Source organism: Tachypleus tridentatus, chromosome 2 (assembly GCF_004210375.1).
Source record: "Tachypleus tridentatus isolate NWPU-2018 chromosome 2, ASM421037v1, whole genome shotgun sequence".
Taxonomy (NCBI): Eukaryota; Metazoa; Arthropoda; class Merostomata; order Xiphosura; family Limulidae; genus Tachypleus; species Tachypleus tridentatus.
Window position 1 is genome coordinate 9,284,643 of NC_134826.1, and position 23,827 is coordinate 9,308,469.

The 23,827-nt window shown below is 35.1% G+C and overlaps 2 protein-coding genes across 2 annotated transcripts in view; both read left to right on the plus strand.

Moving 5' to 3' along the window:
• Positions 1-16,365, plus strand: part of Ih (hyperpolarization activated cyclic nucleotide gated potassium channel Ih) — an 80,464-nt gene extending 64,099 nt beyond the window's left edge. Inside the window, exons 5-9 of the mRNA XM_076477422.1 lie at positions 1,951-2,100; positions 3,608-3,826; positions 7,460-7,606; positions 13,871-14,114; positions 15,820-16,365. Coding sequence (XP_076333537.1) covers positions 1,951-2,100; positions 3,608-3,826; positions 7,460-7,606; positions 13,871-14,114; positions 15,820-16,217 — 1,158 coding nt within the window. The 3' untranslated portion in view covers positions 16,218-16,365. The remainder of the gene's footprint in view (positions 1-1,950; positions 2,101-3,607; positions 3,827-7,459; positions 7,607-13,870; positions 14,115-15,819) is intronic.
• The window catches only part of LOC143237813 (unconventional myosin-Ie-like), a 524,866-nt gene that overhangs the window by 428,345 nt on the left and 72,694 nt on the right, over positions 1-23,827 (plus strand). The window lies entirely within an intron of this gene.

Consider the following 23,827-nt stretch of genomic DNA (forward strand, 5'->3'; position numbering starts at 1 on the left):
CTCAAAAGACCCTTGAAAGGAAGAAGATTTGAGACGATTCCCGAGATTAAGGCAAATGCGACGAAGGAGCTGGAGGACATTACATAAGAAACGTACCAGGACTGTTTCAACAAGTGGAAACACCGTTGGGATAAGTGTGTGCGTTGGGGAGGAGAGTACTTTGAAGGGGTCCCAGACCTGTAACTTCTAAATAAAGTACATTTTGTTCTATGACGTCAGTCCGCGTATTTTTTGAACAGCCCTCGTATTTAGGAAGGGGGGTTTAGAGAGAGTATCACGTCAGCGATGTATTTCACATGAGATATCACGTCAGCGATGTATATCATATGAGATATTACGTCAGTGATGTATTTCACATGAGATATCACGTCAGCGATGTATATCATATGAGATATTACGTCAGTGATGTATTTCACATGAGATATCACGTCAGCGATGTATTTCACATGAGATATCACGTCAGCAATGTATATCATATGAGATATTACGTCAGCGATGTATTTCACATGAGATATTACGTCAGCGATGTATTTCACATGAGATATTACGTCAGCGATGTTAAATCGCGTTATCTTTCAAACTGCTGATACGGCTTGTTCCGGAAATCTAAAGTAACAACGTAGCGACGAGGGCTTTGGTTCTTTATTGATGTAATAATTTACGTAGTCATAAAAATGAATTGTTTCTCATGTAACAATTCACGTGGCCATAAACATTATTTGGTTTACACGTAACAACATACAATGATTATAAAAATGGTTTGGTTTACACATAACAGTTTACGTGATTCTAAAAATGCTTCACTTTATGCGTGATAACTTGCAAGGTCGAAAAATAGCCCAGTTTATAAGTGAAAGTTACGTGGTCTCAAAGAAATTCGGTTTACACGTAACATTTAACGTGGTAGCAACAATTATTCGTTTGAAACGTAAACACTTACGTGGCACTAAAAAAGACGGGGTTTCCCGTAATAATTTTCATTCTAATAACAGTATATTAGTAACAGTGTATTATCATTTAGGACTCGAACTTCCACGTAAAATCAAAGTAATGTAATTGAGTGTTTAATATTTCGGTTAGGACTAGGTAGATTTATAAATGTATTAAAATAATTAGAACCATAATTAATTTTCTAAAGCACAGAGATCGCTGGTGACAGTTTTGGATTTGGGTTGTCAGTTATGCTACTATGTCTACCAGTGATCATGGCTTGTATGATATAAGTCTAGTAGTTGCAAAGGATAACACCTTCTTATATCGCAGAAGTGTCATTGCATTACACGACGTTACCGCCATCTGCGAATAAATATGTTTATTTTTTTTTTTTAGAATTTTCTCACAAACTGAAGCTGTTTCTAATTTTCAACTGACAGAACTAGAAGCAACACGCGCCAGGGGCTAATCTTGGCTGACCGATTATGGGACAGTCACTCTTATAATGCACATACTGATCCAAAGTGCATGCCTCTTTCTTCCTTTTGTTTTTATTCGACAAAGGGACACAAACTAGAACTGTCGAATTCACGATAATGATTAGTCCACGTTCCGTATTCAAGAAAAAAACAATATCATGTCTGTAACAACAAAAGATTGTACATAATAATAAAAATCCTTCATCAGACGAAAGTTTTTTATTATACCTGCTATAAGATGAAGATACAATATTATCATCTAGTAATTCACAATGTTTTGTACATCGGTTAATAATATCTCGTGTAAAAACTGTAAGTTTCAAAACTTGCCACCAGGGTCGCACTGTAAAACATATATAGAGTTGAACCAAAACGAGTAAGTTTCTGGCAACTTAGGTCACAAGAAAGTTATTGGTGATTCTTTCAAGCAACCTGCAACAGTTCATATAATACTAATGATATTTTGTCACTTCTTGTTTGGTAACTTTAGTTTCTCAATGTCATTTCTTCTTTAGTTGTTGTTGTGTTTTTTTTTCAGTTTCTCAACGTGGCTAATGTCTTCATGAAGATATTCAACCTGATATGTATGATGCTACTGATAGGCCACTGGAGCGGATGTCTCCAGTTTTTAGTCCCCATGCTTCAAGGATATCCTCCTAGTTCCTGGGTCTCCATTAATGAACTACAGGTGAATTAAAACACTATTTAGAGCCTTTGTCTCTTTTTCTTTATACGAAACCTAAAAGACCTGTGGTCATAATTGTGTTGTAATTTATTTAAATATCGTTTTATATCTTTAGACGATTCGTTTCGTTTTCGTTGAATAAGCAGGGCAACTAATTAATTGGTTTTACTTTCTTAAAACTATGTGAACAATATTCAAGTTAGAAGTATTAATTTATGGACTTCATACAGCATTCTCGTGTCGTGAAGTTGATAAAGATTCTTGGACTTCCACGTAAAAATGGAACCTTTCCCTGATTGGATGGATTAAGCTGCTGCTATTTGAATACGTCATCAGGGCATAAGATAGGCATATTTCTCGGGAACCTTTAGTTCGGAATGATTTTATGGATATTCTGAACATGTGTCATCAGGGCATTAGATGGATATATTTCTCTGAAGCTCTTAGCTTTAGCTGATCTTATGGATATGCTGAAGATGATCGTTTTGTTATGACATCTGAGCACAAAATGGAACTCTTTCTCTGGAAGTCTTAGTTTTAACAGATCTGATGGGCTTACCAAAGATTACCACAGTGTATAACACCAGGACATGAAATGGACATATTCTTCTGGAGTTCTCAGTTCTGCAGCGTCACGAGAGAACATGACGTCATACAGTGAGGGAGGAGCAAGCCTGAAGTTCACGTGCCGTTAGAGATACTCTTCTGGAATTCTCCAAAATTAGAGTGATGCACTTTAAGCTTATTTTGATGTAGTGGGGTCAATATATGATGTGAGGGCAAGCAGTTAAATGATCATCTTACCAGACCTTCTGTTTCTTGTTTTTCTTTAGTCACTTTTATTTCGTATCATCGACCATCTTTTTTTTTAGCCATCACGTGCGTTTCAGAATCTATGCCTATTTATGGGAAGCCATGATTTTGTACCACAAATTTGGTTAACATTAAAGTAATAGTAAACTTATCGAAAATTTTAGGAGGGTCGTAAACCACCTGAATTGGATATGGAAAGCTCTGTTCTATCCTCCTACCTTACGTTCCAACTCCTGTAGTGGAAGGTATATTAGATTGTTAATTTGAAAAATTGGAGTACCTTACGTAAAGGTTTTATGTAACTAGCAATAAAAGCACACGAATGAAACGTGGAATGAAAAGTGTGTTAATTCTACAGAAAGTTGTTACTTGAGTAAAGACAATTTCGATCTTAAAAAAATAATTAAAAATAATTATTATTTTTTTCCCAACATTGATAGACAGATTAACCGCCTTTTATTACTGTTTCGATATACGAAACGACCAAAAGATTTTCAACTTAACAAACAAACAAACAAAATTCTCAGACTTTCTTTTCATCTATTTTTACTATTCTGCGAACGAAGGTTAAAGATAACCTTTGATGATTATTTCTGGAGTTGTCTCCAATAATTCAGTACTCTTCCTATTAAGTTGCTTGTCTTTCAACTGGAGTCAATGAATTATTGTTAGTAATTTTCCCACATTTTTCATTCAGGATGTCTTCTGGTTTGAGCAGTATTCCTGGGCCTTATTTAAAGCCATGTCTCACATGCTCTGTATCGGCTATGGGCGCTTCCCACCACAAAACTTAACAGATATGTGGCTAACTCTGTTGAGCATGATCAGTGGCGCCACCTGCTATGCCCTGTTCCTTGGCCATACTACAAATTTAATTCAGACTTTAGATTCGTCCAGACGTCAGTACAGAGAAAAGGTAAGTAAAATATGTTAAGTCGTTTCTTTTAATTTTGTTATACATATACATAAGTTACGCCAGTTTTAATTTTGTTATATATATATATATAAGTTACGCCAGTTTTTAAATTTATGGAAAAACAAGAAAGTAAACGTGGTTTCAAAAATTTAGGTATTTTGAAGTTTTTATGTGTTCGAAGCCTTTGGTTAGTAATAAAACAATAAGTATGACTCACTTCCGTTATTTTATAAAACCAGCTATTTATTTGATGTGTGTGTGTGTGTGTGTGTGTGTGTTTTCTTATAGCAAAGCCACATGGGGTTATCTGCTGAGTCCATCTAAGGGAACTATTTATTCGAAACTTTTCATATCAATTGTAGCATGTATTAGACTGAGCGTGATCCAGTGATAGATGTTGCGGGCTGCGGTTTGGTGGGTCCGATGTTCGGGAGTGATTCAACTAAAATCATTTCCTATGAAGTAATTCTTGATGACGAGAAACCCGCTTGAAATAATAATGTATTTCAAATGTATCTCATTTTTTTTATAAGGAGAGAACACGAAGGTGGCTCAGGAAGATCGAAACGTTGGTCTCTCCTTATCAATAAGTGTTAATACCCATACCAGCCGTTGTTCTCTCCTTCTAAATAAAAGTGTTAATACCCATACCAGCCGTTGTTTTCTCCTTAATAATAAAAGTGTTAATACCTCTACCAACCGTTGTTCTCTCCTTATCAATAAAAGTGTTAATACCCATACCAGCCGTTGTTCTCTCCTTATCAATAAAAGTGTTAATACCCATACCAACCGTTGTTTTCTCCTTATCAATAAAAGTGTTAATACCCATACCAACCGTTGTTCTCTCCTTATCAATAAAAGTGTTAATACCCATACCAGCCGTTGTTCTCTCCTTATCAATAAGTGTTAATACCCATACCAGCCGTTGTTTTCTCCTTATTAATAAAAGTGTTAATACCCATACCAGCCGTTGTTCTCTCCTTATTAATAAAAGTGTTAATACCCATACCAACCGTTGTTCTCTCCTTATTAATAAAAGTGTTAACACCCATACCAACCGTTGTTCTCTCCTTATCAATAAAAGTGTTAATACCCATACCAACCGTTGTTCTCTCCTTAATAATGAAAGTGTTAATACCCATACCAACCGTTGTTCTCTCCTTATTAATAAAAGTGTTAACACCCATACCAACCGTTGTTCTCTCCTTTTTAATAAAAGTGTTAATACCCATACCAACCGTTGTTCTCTCCTTATTAATAAAAGTGTTAACACCCATACCAACCGTTATTCTCTCCTTATTAATAAAAGTGTTAATACCCATACCAACCGTTGTTCTCTCCTTAATAATGAAAGTGTTAATACCCATACCAACCGTTGTTCTCTCCTTATTAATAAAAGTGTTAATACCCATACCAACCGTTGTTCTCTCCTTATTAATAAAAGTGTTAATACACATACCAGCCGATGTTATCTCCTTATTAATAAAAGAGTTAATACCAAAACCAGCCGATGTTCTCTCCTTATTAATAAAAGTGTTAATACCCATACCAACCGTCGTTCTCTCCTTATCAATAAAAGTGTTAATACCCATACCAGCCGATGTTCTCTCCTTATCAATAAAAGTGTTAATACCCATACCAACCGTTGTTCTCTCCTTATCAATAAAAGTGTTAATACCCATACCAACCGTTGTTCTCTCCTTATTAATAAAAGTGTTAATACCTCTACCAACCGTTGTTCTCTCCTTATTAATAAAAGTGTTAATACCCGTACCAACCGTCGTTCTCTCCTTATCAATAAAAGTGTTAATACCCGTACCAACCGTTGTTCTCTCCTAATTAATAAAAGTTTTAATACCCATACCAGCCGATGTTCTCTCCTTATCAATAAAAGTGTTAATACCCATACCAACCGTTGTTCTCTCCTTATCAATAAAAGTGTTAATACCCATACCAACCGTTGTTCTCTCCTTATCAATAAAAGTGTTAATACCCATACCAACCGTTGTTCTCTCATTTTTCATAAAAGTGTTAATACCCATACCAGCCGTTGTTCTCTCCTTATCAATAAAAGTGTTAATACCCATACCAACCGTTGTTCTCTCCTTATTAATAAAAGTGTTAACACCCATACCAACCGTTGTTCTCTCCTTATCAATAAAAGTGTTAATACCCATACCAACCGTTGTTCTCTCCTTATCAATAAAAGTGTTAATACCCATACCAACCGTTGTTCTCTCCTTATCAATAAAAGTGTTAATACCCATACCAACCGTTGTTCTCTCCTTATTAATAAAAGTGTTAATACCTCTACCAACCGTTGTTCTCTCCTTATCAATAAAAGTGTTAATACCCATACCAACCGTTGTTCTCTCCTTATTAATAAAGTGTTAATACCCATACCAACCGTTGTTCTCTCCTTATCAATAAAAGTGTTAATACCCATACCAACCGTTGTTATCTCCTTATCAATAAAAGTGTTAATACCCATACCAACCGTTGTTCTCTCCTTATTAATAAAAGTGTTAATACCTCTACCAACCGTTGTTCTCTCCTTATCAATAAAAGTGTTAATACCCATACCAACCGTTGTTCTCTCCTTATTAATAAAAGTGTTAATACCCATACCAACCGTTGTTCTCTCCTTATCAATAAAAGTGTTAATACCCATACCAACCGTTGGTCTCTCCTTATCAATAAAGGTGTTGATAGCCATACCAGCCGTTGTTCTCTCCTTATCAATAAGTGTTAATACCCATACCAGCCGTTGTTTTCTCCTTATCATTAAAAGTGTTAATAGCCATACCAACCGTTGTTCTCTCCTTCTAAATAAAAGTGTTAATACCCATACCAGCCGTTGTTCTCTCCTTATCAATAAAAGTGTTAATAGCCATACCAACCGTTGTTCTCTCCTTATTAATAAAAGTGTTAATACCCATACCAACCGTTGGTCTCTCCTTATCAATAAAGGTGTTAATAGCCATACCAGCCGTTGTTCTCTCCTTATCAATAAGTGTTAATACCCATACCAGCCGTTGTTCTCTCCTTATCATTAAAAGTGTTAATAGCCATACCAACCGTTGTTCTCTCCTTAATAATAAAAGTGTTAATACCCATACCAGCCGTTGTTCTCTCCTTAATAATAAAAGTGTTAATACCCATACCAGCCGTTGTTCTCTCCTTATCAATAAAAGTGTTAATAGCCATACCAACCGTTGTTCTCTCCTTAATAATAAAAGTGTTAATACCCATACCAGCCGTTGTTCTCTCCTTATCAATAAATTAAGTACCAAGCTACCCAACGGGCTATCTTTGCTCTACTTACCATGGGTATCGAAAAGTGACAGTCAGTCGTTCCTGTTATTCGGTTTAAAGAACTGCTCTAAGCGCTTGCGGAAGCAGATGGTGCTGCCTGTTACTTTCCCTTTGGTAAGTAGCTCAAAATTAGGGCTAACTAAACCTGAATAATAAATTTTAAATATGTATAATATGAAAAAAGTCTTATTCAAACAGAAATTATCGAAATCACGAATGTTAACCCTAGCGGTAGCTTTTGGAAACAGTTTTTTCTTGAGCGTCGCGTCGATGTATTGTGTTTATCACTATCTAACAACTGATTGGCTGGTTTTTCAGGTGAAACAAGTGGAAGAATACATGGCCTACCGTAAGTTGCCTCGAGACTTGCGTCAGCGAATCACAGACTACTTCGAGCATCGCTATCAAGGGAAATATTATGACGAGGATGCTATACTTGGAGAATTATCAGAAAAACTTCGAGAGGTGGTTTTAGTTAACATGTTTTAAAACGACTGTTTTTATTGTCGTTTTGTACCCGTGTATTGATTTTATTTTGTCGCGGAAGAATAAGAGACGAACCACAAACTAAATTCGAGCGATTCAGAATCAGTGATTAATTTTTAAAGACAAAATAACGCTTGAACTAGTTAAGCCTAAATTAAGACGTTGTACCCGAAACACTAACGAAACGAAAGTACTGAATGTGTGTTTTGGTTGATAAGGTGGTGATCAGATACAACGATGGTACCCCCCCCCCTTCTGTACGGTAGTTTGAGTTTTATTTCATTTATTTTTAATTCTGCGGAAAAATACTCGATTCGTTACTACATGAGGGTAAACAGTTCCCCTTCTGACAGCTTTACTTGAGCCACGCCCATGTATGTAACATTCCACAAATATTTATTTCTCTCTGTCAATTCTTAAAGACGTGAGGGGTGGGGACGGTTCGTTGACCTTTTCCTCCACTCCTGTATTATGTTACGTGGTAAATGTTGAATATTAATATAGATACAACTTACTCTGACCGCGTTCACTGCAGTATCCGTGTAGGTATCAACAGATACGTCACGTGTTGTATACACCGTTGTTAAAGTTCGATATCACAGAGTCCTGTACATCACGAATGGTTCGGTATATATCTCACACACTTCATTCACTGACTTTAGCCCTAATGTGAGAACATTTGACATAAAAACCCTTTTAAATGTTTTCAGTTTAGTTTAACACTAATATAAGTTTTAGTCTGGCTTGAGTTGGTCTAATTAACTCTTTATTTCTAAAATATATGTTATCTAGCGAGAGGTGCTTAGGTCTATTTCTATCATGTATGTAGTAACGATACAAGTTCACACAGTTGGTAGTTTTTATGTCATATTTTCATACAGTAATTTAGAGAATTATTCAAGAGTTCATCGGTGGTAGTTTTATGTTTTTGTAATTGTGTGTGAATTTGGATGACTTATCACGTGGTACTTTATAGGTTGGTGTAAGTAGTGTGTTTTGTAATTTATGTAACTGTTTAGGTGTTGTGTTTATCCAGACTGGCATGTGCACATTCTATAATTGGGAAAAAATGTATGCCCGAAATACTGCTTGCTGTCAAAAACTGTTTCAAACCACTCGCTCTGATTGGTTCGCTTCAGCAGTCATTACGCTTAGCATACGTTGTGATTGGTTCTTTTATAGCAGTAATTTCAACCAATACGGTTGTTGCTTTAACACATAGAATTTATTTACCATCGTTTTACTCACTAATGAACAGAAATCTACTTGTAGAGCATTTGGTGTTATTTTAGAGGATAAAACACATAAAACTGTTTACAAAATATAAATCATTTCTCAATACGCTATTGATATAATTATAATAATAATAAAAAGGAGGAATGTGTTGTTTCCTTTTTGTACAAAACTTTGTCCATAAAAACAGTCTTCGGTGTGTTAGATCAACCACAAGGATACCGACTTGTTTGTTTTTTTCACCTACTATCGGTAGAGTGCATCATATTGAATAAGGTAATAAGTATGGTTTTGTTTGTTTGTTTTTAGTTTAGCTCAAAGCTACACTAGGGCTATCTGCGCTAGCAATTACTAATTTAGCAGTGTAAGACTAGAGGGAAGACAACTAGTAATCGCTAACTCTTGGGTCACTCTTTTACCAACAAATAGTGGGATTGACACCATAATACTATAACGCCCTCACGACTGAAAGGGCGAGCATGTTTCATGAGACTGGAATTCGAACCCTCAGATTGCAAGTCCTTCGCCCTGCTGGGTCAACAAGCATGGTAAACAACTGAATGATATAATAGGTGACATTTTCCATGTAAAGTTCGTGAGAGATCCCAGAACTTATGAACCCATATGCCGTTCGATGAATAAATACTTTAGGAATACATGTTTAAAAATGCCACTGAATCCGGGATTAATGGTGGACGGATCAGTCAAATTATTCTGGAAATTTACCTAACAACTTCTTTTAAAACTGTAAGTAGAGGGCGGCTTAGTATTAGGGTAATCTCAACATAGCACTTTAGCCGTCTTACAACACTTAAAACTATGAAGATAACTCATTATAGGTGGAGAAGATCTGAACTGGATTCACACAACAACTCTGACATGAGTTTCAAGTGAAAACATATCCACATCAACTGAAATCAGTGTTTTAGTTTTCTATTTTTTGACAGTGATGGCGCTTCCATGAAACACAGTAGGGACGTTAGGCGTGTTCTTGAGTCATGATATTTCTACGAGACGCAGTAGCTGGCGCCCTCTACTCTGTGTATCCTGTCACCACATTGACATTCCTTCTTATGATTGGTTACAGTTTGCTCCAGAACCTTACTCGCTGAACGTCAGTTTATATAAGTGGCTGGCATTAGAAATCAAGGGAACTGACCCAAAATAGTTATGAATTGTTCTTTTGAAACAGTTAATGATGTTCACTCTTTGTTACGTCATCATACAGTGTAATCTTTTTATAACTCATGTAGTTGTAACAGTCCCAAGCGAAGCAGTAGCTAAAATAAAAATGTTCTACTTTTTAAGTGCGTAGTTATTATAAACAGTTTTATTCAATGAATCATCTACAGTCTAAACTTTACATAATTCTCACTAACAGTAATAAGTTTACAAATTTTACGGAATGTCGCAATATTTTAAGAATGTTCACTTCTACAATTTAATTTCTTTGGAAATTGTTCAGGGATATAACGAACTTTCCTGAGATGGTAACTACCACTGGCTGGACAAGTGAAATAAAACCTTGTTTGTAACAAAGGATAGGAAATTGTGCTTCTGTTTTTTATTCTTTTTATCTAACACAATAAACAATAAAAGTATAATAAAAATACATAAAGGAATCAAAACTGAAAAGAAAGACTTTTACACAGTCACAAAATTCATCTTAATGCCAACGAACAAACAACATTGATAGTTTGATTCGAAATTAAATATGAAATTTTAGATGGGATCAACCCTCATATGACCTTTCTCATGTCATCCCCTACCATTGTGTCAAGTTTGTTGCTCATTGGGCAAGAAATGCGGAAACGCCTAAATAACGGATACACAGACACACTGATGTTCAGTTGCGCTAGTTTTCTTATTTACGTTTTATCATATTGTTGTATGTTTCTATTTTCACATGTTTTATTACTGTTGAACTTTCTTGAGGCGAATAACGTTTACATTTTGACCTTTACAGAAGATTAAAAATAAGTTATTACTTAAAATTCGGGTTTCAATACCCTCGGTCCACTTGGGTAGATTTGCACTTGACAACAAACAAAACAGTTTCCTTTTGTGTGCTCCATGTATTTTGTTAAGTGACAGAGCTAGTTAGGTGGAAATAGTGGACCATGTGTTTTGTGAAGTGACATGGTTAGTTAAGTAGAAGTAGTGGACCGTGTGTTTTGACAAGTGACACGGTTAGTTAAATGGAAGTAGTGGACTATGTGTTTTGTCAAGTGACATGGTTAGTTAAGTAGAAGTAGTGGACCATGTGTTTTGTCAATTGACATGGTTAGTTAAGTAGAAGTAGTGGACCATGTGTTTTGTCAAGTGACATGGTTACTTAAGTAGAAGTAGTGGGCCATGTGTTTTGTCAAATGACATGGTTAGTTAAGTAGAAGTAGTGGACCATGTGTTTTGTCAAGTGACATGGTTAGTTAAGTGGAAGTAGTGGACCATGTGTTTTGTCAAGTGACATGGTTAGTTATGTGGAAGTAGTGGACCATGTGTTTTGTCAAGTGACATGGTTAGTTAAGTAGAAGTAGTGGACCATGTGTTTTGTCAAGTGACATGGTTAGTTATGTGGAAGTAGTGGACCATGTGTTTTGTCAAGTGACATGGTTAGTTAAGTAGAAGTAGTGGACCATGTGTTTTGTCAAGTGACATGGTTAGTTAAGTAGAAGTAGTGGACCATGTGTTTTGTTAAGTGATATGGTTAGTTAAGTAGAAGTAGTGGACCATGTGTTTTGTCAAGTGACATGGTTAGTTAAGTAGAAGTAGTGGACCATGTGTTTTGTCAAGTTATTTGGTTAGTTAAGTAGAAGTAGTGGACCATGTGTTTTGTCAAGTGACATGGTTAGTTAAGTAAAAGTAGTGGACCATGTGTTTTGTCAAGTGACATGGTTAGTTAAGTAGAAGTAGTGGACCATGTGTTTTGTCAAGTGACATGGTTAGTTAAGTGGACGTAGTGGACCATGTGTTTTGTCAAGTGACATGGTTAGTTAAAGTAGAAAGTAGTGGACCATGTGTTTTGTCAAGTGACATGGTTAGTTATAATGAAGTAGTGGACCATGTGTTTTGTCAAGTGACATGGTTAGTTAAATAGAAATAGTGGACCATGTGTTTTGTCAAGTGACATGGTTAGTTAAGTGGACGTAGTGGACCATGTGTTTTGTCAAGTGACATGGTTAGTTAAAGTGTAGAAGTAGTGGACCATGTGTTTTGTCAAGTGACATGGTTAGTTATGTGGAAGTAGTGGACCATGTGTTTTGTCAAGTGACATGGTTGAGTTAAAGTAGAAGTAGTGGACCATGTGTTTTGTCAAGTGACATGGTTAGTTATGTGGAAGTAGTGGACCATGTGTTTTGTCAAGTGACATGGTTAGTTAAGTAGAAGTAGTGGACCATGTGTTTTGTCAAGTGACATGGTTAGTTAAGTAGAAGTAGTGGACCATGTGTTTTGTCAAGTGACATGGTTAGTTAAGTGGAAGTAGTGGACCATGTGTTTTGTCAAGTGACATGCTTAGTTAAGTAGACTTAGTGGACCATGTGTTTTGTCAAGTGACATGGTTAGTTAAGTAGAAGTAGTGGACCATGTGTTTTGTCAAGTGACATGGTTAGTTAAGTGGACCATGTGTTTTGTCAAGTGACATGGTTAGTTAAGTAGTAAAGTAGTGGACCATGTGTTTTGTCAAGTGACATGGTTAGTTAAGTAGAAGTAGTGGACCATGTGTTTTGTCAAGTGACATGGTTAATTAAGTGGAAGTAGTGGACCATGTGTTTTGTCAAGTGACATGCTTAGTTAAGTAGACTTAGTGGACCATGTGTTTTGTCAAGTGACATGCTTAGTTAAGTAGACTTAGTGGACCATGTGTTTTGTCAAGTGACATGGTTAGTTAAGTAGAAGTAGTGGACCATGTGTTTTGTCAAGTGACATGGTTAGTTAAGTGGACCATGTGTTTTGTCAAGTGACATGGTTAGTTAAGTAGAAGTAGTGGACCATGTGTTTTGTCAAGTGACATGGTTAATTAAGTGGAAGTAGTGGACCATGTGTTTTGTCAAGTGACATGGTTAGTTATGTGGAAGTAGTGGACCATGTGTTTTGTCAAGTGACATGGTTAGTTAAGTAGAAGTATTGGACCATGTGTTTTGTCAAGTGACATGAGTAGTTAATTAGAAGTAGTGGACCATGTGTTTTGTCAAGTGACATGGTTAGTTCAGTAGAAGTAATGGACCATGTGTTTTGTCAAGTGACATGAGTAGTTAATTAGAAGTAGTGGACCATGTGTTTTGTCAAGTGACATGGTTAGTTATGTGGAAGTAGTGGACCATGTGTTTTGTCAAGTGACATGGTTAGTTAAGTAGAAGTAGTGGACCATGTGTTTTGTCAACTGACATGGTTAGTTAAGTGGAAGTAGTGGACCATGTGTTTTGTCAACTGACATGGTTAGTTTAATGGAAGTAGTGGACTATGTGTTTTGTCAAGTGACATGATTAGTTAAGTAGAAGTAGTGGACCATGTGTTTTGTCAAGTGACATGGTTACTTAAGTGGACGTAGTGGACCATGTGTCGTGTCAGTATATATTTTATAATGTCTGCAGTAATATTCTTATAAGTAAAACTTATTTTGTAGAAAAAATACTAACAACTTACTCAGTAACTTACTAATTCTAAACATTGTCTGGAGTAATATTTGAATGGTTTAGCTAACCATACTGTTCCGTGATGTTGGTATGACCTATGACCTCTCTGTCTAGTACATGTCAGCCTAGTTATTCGTGCATTGCTACTAAAACCACATTGTGTATTTCTCGTTCTTATTTAGTTTATTGTTGGGTCCTTGTTTACCTAACGTTCGTTATGTAGTAGGTAAAAGTAAAGAAAACCATTGGATACGTACAAACTTCAGACACTTTCGAGAAAATAATTCATTGGTTTGGTTCATTAATGAACTGCTTCTTTGACATATTTTTTCCAGGTAATAATTTATGTCTTTTTTTTTATTGTTCTAAATTTTAGGACGTAATCAATTACAACTGTCGTGAACTCGTGGCATCTGTCCCGTTTTTCACTAACGCTGATCAGAACTTCGTGAATGACGTGGTTACCAAACTACATTACGAGGTCTTCCAACCAGGAGACATCATTATCAAAGAAGGAACTCTGGGTAACAAGATGTACTTCATACAAGAAGGGATTGTCGACATTGTCATGTCTTCTGGCGAGGTCGCTACGAGTCTTTCTGATGGATCGTACTTTGGAGGTTGGTAAACCAGGGGACCGCGTCTTTATTAATTTTATATCGAAAAATATTCTCAGAAACAGTTCTGGAAGTTCTTGTTTATTCCGGAAAACAATTATTTTGGTTGTTTCTGAAAACACATCACATTTCAGTGATGCCTTAGAAATGAAATAATTGAGGTTATGAAACCTAGTTGGACACCAATCTTCAAACAGCTCTTATGGGTTTAACTATAAAATAATACAGTTTAAATATGTATTAACTTCTTTTTAAAAAATACAAGAGTTGCAGTCGCTAATATTAATTGTTAGTGTCCTTTCTGTTCATTTGCTTCAGGATATATCGAATTAATTTGTTGTTCTTTACAGTTTACAACGTAATATCTGTCGACTTTCACAGCTGGTTGGCTCTGTGTTAAAGCTACGAATATCAGAGTTGGCGAGCCGCGTTCGAATCCGTGCGATACATACAACAAAAATATTCTTAGTAGATTACGCTGTAGATACTTTTATAATAGTGGCAGGAGGTCCGTGACCTGGCGAGGAAGTAGTACACTGCTTACTTCTATCTGATTAGTAGTTTATAATTAGGGACATGAACAAATAGTCTTATATGCTTCGTTATTTAAAAGAAAAAAATGTTTGTTTGTTTCTTTTTTGAATTTCGAGCAAAGCTACTCGAGAGCTATCTGCGCTAGCCGTCCCTAATTTAGTAGTGTAAGACCAGAGGGAAGGCAGCTGGTCATCACAACCCACCGCGAACTTATGGGCTACTCTTTTACCAACGAATAGTGGGATTGATCGTCAAATTATAACGCCCCCACGGCTGAAAGTACGAGCACGTTTGGCGCAACGGGGATGCGAACCCGCGACCCTCCAATTACGAGTCTCACGCCTTAACACGCTTGGATTAAAAAATGAAAATATACTAGTGCAGCTTTAATTATCTTTTGACTTACACAACTTTTTGTCTGTTTCAATGGTATCATATTTCTTACTGCTGATATATTTTATCAAAACCTGATTTTATAATGCTCATAAAGAACATGTTATTTGACAAATGAAGTAGGTCTAGCGAATAATTTGAACGTTTGAAGATCTGGTGTTTTATGGCGCAAAGCAACCAGGCTATCTGCGCAACTTTTGAAGAAAGGACACAAGCTGACTTCTTTTAAGCTTTATAAACCTTATTGGTTTTATGTATCACTTACGTAAGTGTATGACTTTAGGCCTATTGAGGTGTTGAGGTACATTACTTAGTCCACGTACCTGGTAATTTTAGCTTTTACATCTCCCACGTGGATTATTTGAACCCGGGACTACTCACAAAGTGTACGAGTTCTATGTGAACCCTCGTAAGACGTTAGATTTCTAGAGGGACTATTTTAACAGCTCAAGCAACCATATTCTTCCTCTCTGAGAAACAGTGCTTGTCCTCGAGTCTCATTTGAGGATCGTGAGAACAGTAATTGAGCACCAGTTATTTCATTTATAATTTTATGAGATTGGAGTCGAACGTAAGACCCTTTGCACTTCAGTGAGGATCATGTGTGTATAGTGTATGTTTAGGGGGGAAACTCATATTTTTCAATGGATTAACCTGTGTCTCTTTGTTTCTATTTACCTTTAGTTAAAATATTTTTAAAAATAAAATCTATTTTTCAAGACAAAATTTACAAAGTTCCGTGGCCGATAACTCAGTCCAGTCTCTATTTAACACTTTCTAGAAATTTGTCTTCTGACCAACACTAGACGTGTAGCCAGTGTCCGAGCCGAAACCTATTGTCACTTGTTCTCCCTGTCGGTGGACCACTTTAATGCTGTTCTGGACATGTTTCCGGTGATGCGACGGACCATGGAATCCGTTGCTGCAGAGAGATTGAATAAAATTGGAAAAAATCCGAATATTGTCAGTCAACGGGAGGACCTACAGAGCGACCTGAAAACTGTGAACGCCATCCTTCTGTCTGTTCAGGCCCCGGGAAGCGACGAGTTTGGTCAGGACGAACAGAATTTTTTTCCCGGAAAACACGACCGGTCTATCGCCGCAGCTTTGAAATGTACCATTCCTCGGCCCAAGTCCGAGAGCTGCTTTCCCCGAATGGATTTTGGGCTTGATCAGTGATGTCGAGAAAACTCACTTGTAGAGAAATATATATGTAAAAACGGCTCGTTTGCGTTGAGAAAATATTTTACGTAGAAGAGCGAACAACGTTTCGACCTTCTTCGGTCATCGTCAGATTAACAAAGAAAGAAAGAGGTAACTGACCGGAAGCTGACCACATGTTTGGAAGGGGTTGTGTAACTGAGTGTCGGAATGTAGATAGGTATAAAGGCGTTCCTTTATATTGGTTTATTTTGGGTTTAAGTTGTTGTATAAGTAAGGCTTCTTTAATTTTGCGTTTGTTTATGTTTGTTTCTTTATTTAGTATTTGAGTGTTTTCTGTGGTTATGTTGTGTTTATTTAACTTGCAGTGTTCGAAAACGTGTGAAGGTGACTTATTATGTTCTTTGAATCTGGTTTCCATTTTTCTACTTGTTTCTCCAATATAGAAGTCGTGGCAGTTATCACATTGTATTTTATAAATAATGTTGGTGTGGTGTTTGTCAGTGTAGTGTTTACATAGTATAGACCTCAGTTTTGTGCTTGGTTTTTTGAATAAATTTGGTATTAACTGGAATGTCATATTTTGTTACTAGTTTTTGCCAAATGTTGGTTATGTGTCTGCTGATGTCGGGAATATATGGTATGCAGCAGTATATGGTTTCGTGATTTTTTTATTCGTGAGATATATTTACTTTAGTTGGTTGATTTTGCTTTCTGTCTAGGTCTGTGCGTATAATGTTTTCTACGGTTTGTGGGGGGAAACTTATTGATGTTGATGAAGTATTGTTTTATTTTGTCTAATTCATCGTTAATTTTATCTGGTGAGCATAGTTTTATGGCTGTGTTTATTTGGTTTCTTAGTATGTTGAGTGTTTGTTTTGTTTCATGTGTCCCAAGGAATGTATAGTCCAGTATGGGTGATTTTTCGGTGGATTTCTGTTTTGAATTGTGTGTCGGTTCTTATAATTTTATAGAGTTCTAAGGCTATCTTGCAGGCTTCAGTGGTTGGAACTTCTGTAAAGAGGGATATAACATCGAAACTGGCCATTAAGGCTTTATGATTAAGTTGATTTAGGTTTTACTTGAAATTAAAAGTAAAAGAGTCTTTGATGAATGGGCTGGCTGATGTTACATATTTGGAGAATGCCCATGCTATGTGTTTTCCAAGATTGTAATTAAACAATTCATATGTGGACATTATTGGTCGTAATGGACAATCTGGTTTATGAGGCTTGGGGATGCCGTATATTTGCGGTATGCGTGAGTCGGTTTTACGTAGGTAGGAATAAAGTGTTTGTGAAATTGTGTTGGCTTTTTTCATTTTTAGTAGTATTTTGTTCAGTTGTGTCTCGTGTATCTTTGTTGGATTTGTGTGTATTGGTTTAAATTTGTTCGTGTCTGATAGGATGTTCTTCATTTTTTGGATGTATTCATTCGTGTTCATTATGACTATAGCGTTACCTTTATCTGCTTTTATAATTTTTATGAAGGTCGAAACGTTGTTCGCTCTTCTACGTAAAATATTTTCTCAACCCAAACGAACCGTTTTTACATACATATGATTTTGGGCGTGTCGAGCCTCAACCCATCCATCGTTCGGAAACGTTTTACCAATCCCCCAGTAGGCCTAACACCCCAGTGAATTTAACCAAATGCTCATGAAAGACAGTGTTGAAATTAGTATGGAAATAATTTAAACACACGTTTCTGTTCCTTCTTTATAACATTCATTTATTTCTAAAAAAAAAATTCGGGAAACATGATCTCTGTCAACGTAGAAAAACAAAAATTAAAAAACAGTGAAGAGATAGACAGAGATAAAATGAGGTTATGCAAACACAGATATACAAAGTTCCCTTTAGGTTCTGCCATCTGCTGACACAGGTAATAGTGGTATTTTTCTTCTAGCTTCCATCTTGAAACGTAGTTCGGTACTGTTATATGCTGGCGCTAAGAGATTTTAAATATTATAGATCGAATTCTGAGAAAACATAGCAGTGAAAACAAACGTCTAACTGACATGAAACAACCTGCTATGCTCGTATAGATATAATGTGATTTATAAAAACGAAAATGCCTTTTTAGTCAGCTTGTAAATAACGTACATTCCGAGTCGTAAATGCTTGTATATGAATGTTGCGTTAGGTAGGGAATTAGAGACAGAATATAAGAAATACATTTATCTCTTAAAACAATATTCACAACAAGTGTTCGTCTGTGTAGAAAATAGTCAAACGCGTATATAAAATGTTCAAAGTTAAGCTGTTGAATCGAACTACTGTTTTCTGCTGTTCTTGTACCTACACACTTTAAATTCTATGCAGCCTTTGCGATATAGCCATAGATTTATATGTATCTGAAGTCCTAACTAGTGAAGTCAAAGTTTTATTATATTCCTGCTAGGTCGATGTGAAGGTTAAAATAGAGTTAGTTAAATATATTGATAAAATTATTTTAGTAGTCATTGTTGTATAGCGAAACGTTGTTGTCAAATGAATAGATATAATTTAAAATTAAATATAGATTTATATAGAAATTTAAAACGTGACTGTAGGTTATGTATAGGTTTTCCATTTCTCTACAAAGGTAGAAAGTTTTCAGTGTGGTTTAGGACGTTACTGAGTTTGGTGGTTAAGCAGAAATATCATGTGACTTCATGATGGATGTGTTAAAAACGATATCATTCGAACTTTCACGAATTTTAGGGTTAAAAAGGACAGTAAAAAAATCAACAGTAGTGTAATGAATTTATTGTGAAGTAAAATAAACTTAAGAAAAACTTTACGTAAATAAAAAAACCAAAAACAACGTGGTCTACTTGAATAAAATAAAACTTAAGGGTGACAACGTGTAGGCTATGAAAGTGTTAAAACATAAAGGATGACAACGTGTACGTTAGGAAAGTGTTAAAACAAGCTCATTTTTTAAAATAATAAATTCAAAGCAGCGAGAACAACGTTAGTTAAGGCATTGCATTTGGGTTAAGACTAATGATATGTCGTAAATGGTACCAGATTTAAGGCTAATGATGTTATTGTGAATAACACTAGGGTTGAAGCTTATGATATTACTGTGAATACCAGTGAAATTAAGAATAATACTATTACCATGAATGGCATTAGGGTTAAGGCTACAGGTATTATCATGACTGGAATTAGGGTTAAGGCTAAATGTATTACTATAAATGGAATTAGGGTTAAGGATAATGGTATTACCGTGAACTGTAGCAATATTAAAATGCATTGAGTTAAACTCTTGTTTACAGTATTAATGTACTCGTATTTTTCAATAACAATATTAAATGTATATTTTTCGTAAGAATGGGAAAAGTTGGGTCATTTGTAAGAAATACATATGTTCCGTAAACTCTTGCTTGCTAACTGTGAGATATAATTTATGTTTATCATGTAGGGTTGTAATTTACGGGTTTGTTGATTTGAAAAAAATGCCAAAAGTTTGTATTTTTCAATTATCAATAGAGGGCTTTGAGTGGAGAACACTTTTGGCACGCTTCGTTATTCTTTTCATGGATAATTAAACATCATTTGTTTTACGAAACTAAAGCCTGACATTTTGTGATAACATAGAATAGTACACAACTTGAAAATAGTCCTAATACTGAAACGAAAGTTTCCAGTTCTGTTTTAATGAAATGTGATGTAGATACCGAAGTATATTAGATTGTTTCTACATTTTCCTTTGTAACAGAACGTTGTATTTATTTGTTAGTTTATAAAAGACTGTTACAAAAGTGCTTGTAAATGTGCCTAACATTTCTTTTGTTGTCACACAATAAGATAAAACATAATCTTATTTATTTTTTATTTATTCAGTTTGTTTAATAAATAATACAAGTAAATACATATATTTATTATTTTTATGTTAAACTAAAATGTTCTCAGATCTGGGGTTTTTGAAGATATGTGAAAAAACAACTTACGATTGAATACATTTTATTGTCTTTAATATATTTTCATTTATCTTTTATTATAACATTTATTAAGTATACGAAATTAGACGTTTCTTGTTGGAATCGGACTTTGATCACGTGCTTCATAGATCATCTAATTTTATAAAAGTATAACTTCCACTCACGCAAAGTTCAATGAATATAAATATAATAGGCTTAAATTCTGTGTTTGTATAATATGTTAATTTGTTTCCAACTGTTGTTTCGTTTGTTCCGAATTAGCACGGGTTCTCCCAGGTTTTCTCCTAATCAATTTCCATGTACAAAAGTACCACCTATCGGTGAGATTTGGAACTTGGCATATATTGGGAATTACATAACATCGACTGCTATTCTCCAAAGAGTGGTGTTAAAGAAAAACATACATAAATCCATTAATTTTATATATTTTCATACGAAAGAAATTATGGTGCTTTTGTTTTATATTTCTACAAGTTTTTTGCAAGAAAATGAAAATTATAGTTTGTTTTACAATTATTAATAAATATAAATATATTATGTAAGATGTGTTTCTTTTAGAAATATGTATGTAATATAACATATGTAAAGTTTTGTAATATCTATGTTTTATATATTTATATATACGTATGTTATTGCCTTTTCATGATGGACGTCGTTTTCGTAGTCTAAAAGTCAAAGTAAGAATATTCAACTTTAACCTCTGTACAGTGACGTTGCAGTGTGTAAAAAGGATACATTATGGAGTTTGATTATATGATTAACCACAGCTTTTGTTAAGAGAATATATCCGTGTTTAAAGATGTACATTTTTTTTGTTTCAAGATTATGTGGAATCGAAAACGTTCAATTTAAGAACCCTTAAGTAGCGTCCTGCCAAGTTATGGTCTATTAAATATTTTTCAGTTAAAGTTATAACAAAATGTTTTTTTTATATGTTACTAATCTTTAGAGAAGTTTGTAAAAGGTGAACTAAACGATACGAAGAGAGGACAAAATAAGTTTTGTTTTCAGTCGCCAAAATTGATTGTGTCAATGGCGAACAAAATCTGATAATTTATGTTGTACTTTTAATTAGAATTATTCCTTTTTTACACGTCGTGAACCACATAACTCTTAAGATGTTTTTATATCTTTTATCCTGTTCCCATATCTGATTTAAAACAGCTTGACCAACAAATGTCTGTTTTATGAAATAAATAAAACTAACAGAAGTGTAGCATTTTTTAACCTATTTTTTTTTTAAGAATCAATTTCACAACTTGAAATGTTATATTTGAAAATAAGCTCGAAATTTGTAATTACGTTTTCTTTAATATATTATAATTACTCCTTTTGTTTTTGTTTTTTTAAAAGATGGAGCCACAAAACTTACGTTTTTTATCTTGTCAGTTGTTGAACATGCTCATTCTGGTAATTATAAGTATCGTTTATTATACTCTAGAAGATAAAAGCAGAATACCAGATGAGTAATAAAAAGTGATGTGATGTATATTGGAACGGTCTGGTGTATTATTAATGTTTAAAATAAAAGAAGAAACTAGTCGACATTTTTATTCACTTTTTATGTGTAGTTTGAGATTAAAAATTAATATTAGAAGTTCTTTCTGGCCTTCAGCTGGTTAGCGGCAAGTTTAAGAACTACTAACACTAAAATCGGAGTTCGAGTCCTCCGATGGAACTACCTGGATGATAATGAACGTTGTTATACATGCAGTACGTTCATTGAAAAAACTATTTTTAAACAGAACGGAGTAAAAATATTATTTTTACTGCTGGTGCTTTATTGATGCTTTATCCGATTAAAACAGAATTAATAAAACTAAATCCAAAGTTGACTTAAATGAGCAGCCATCTTTTGTGATGATGGGCAAGGATAAGTTCACGAATCTTTTCAAATTATCTTGAGAAAAGAAAACGTGAAAAATGTATATGTGTTTCGCAACTATAAAAAAGTAGTAAATATGTCGTGTTTCAAGAAAGGGTTAAAACATTGTTGTAGATAAAACTCTTAAACAATCTCCTGATGCTATACCATTATGGATAAACCTTCTAAAGAATCTCCTGATGCTATACCATTATGGATAAACCTTCTAAAGAATCTCCTGATGCTATACCATTATGGATAAACCTCCTAAACAAGCTCCTGAGGCTATAACATTGTGCATAAATCTCCTAAGCAATCTCCTAAGACTATGCCATTGTAGATAAACCTCCTAAGCAATTTCTCAAGACTATACCATTGTAGATAAACCTTTTAAACAATCTCCTAAGACTATACAATTGTAGATAAACCTCATAAGCACTCCCTTGAGGCTATACCATTTAGATAAATCTCCTAAACAATCTCCTAAGACTATACAATTGCAGATAAAACTCACAAGCAATTTTCTAAGACTGTACAATTGTAGATGAACCTTTTAAACAATTTCCTGACGCGACATCATTGTAATTAAACAATACATTGAGTGTCATGAATCATGGAAAAACACTTCTTAGTTTAATGGCGTTTTTGGTTAATTTCGTGTTGGTTATAGAGTTTTGAAGGTAAATGGTTTTAAAAGTTTACTTATATCAGGTCATCCCTTAAATAATGTCCAATTTTAGGTTCAGAAAAAGAGAGAGGATTTCAAACGCTTTCAATGTTATTTAATCAATAATGTATGTTACATTATTATTAATTACATCCTGTCAACAATTCACAAGATTCTGAATGTCACTTCTATAAACTTATTGGGGTTTGGAGGAAAAGAACGCAAGGAGGGTACTTTTGTCATCTTCATGTGTTCCAAGACAGTTCTGCAAACTTTGGAATAGATGATAATCGGATGGGACAAGGTCTGGAGAATAAGGAGAATGTGGAAGTTTTTCCCAGTCTAGCTCCTCAGTCTTTACAGATGTGATCCTTGTTGTATGGGACCGTGCATTATCCTGGTGTAACACAACACCTTAACGATTGATCAAAGCAGGATTCTTTTCTTTCAATGCAACATTCAAGCACTCTAACTGTTGACAATAGAAGTCTGATGTAATCGTTACATTGAGTGACAGCAACTCAAAGTGGATCACACCAACAATATCCCACCAATCGCTTATCATGACTTTCCTAGGGTGGAGATCCATTTTGGGCTGTGCTTTAGCCAGTTTACCTGAACTGAGCTACTGTCTGCAGTGCTTAACATTTTTATAATATATTCATTTTTCATCTCCAAATACTAACCTGTCCAAAAAAGATGAGTTACGTTCAAGAGTGCAGATAAGTGCAAATGTCCACTCTTGCTCTAAGATTGGCTTCTGTCAAATCATAGGGGACCCATTTTCCAAGTGTTGATACCTTTCAAAGCTGTTGCAGATAACCGTGAACTGTTGAATGGGTTGAATTAAGCTTCTGTGCTGGTTCTTCAACTGTTACAGCACAATCTTCATCAAGTGCAGCCAGCAACAAGTCATAAATTCAACAGGACGACCTGAACGTGACGCATCACTTAAGCTGTAGTCACCTGATCTGAATTTCTGAAACCACCTTCTACATTTACTTTCATTGAGAGACTCCGCACCATAAACACCTTGAATATTTCGTGTAGTTTCTACTGCACTGTTGACTTTTTTAAACTCATAAAACATTATATGTCTAATGTGCCCCTCAGACACATCCATCTTCATAAGGGTTTATTTGAGTAATGATCTGAAACAGTGTAGT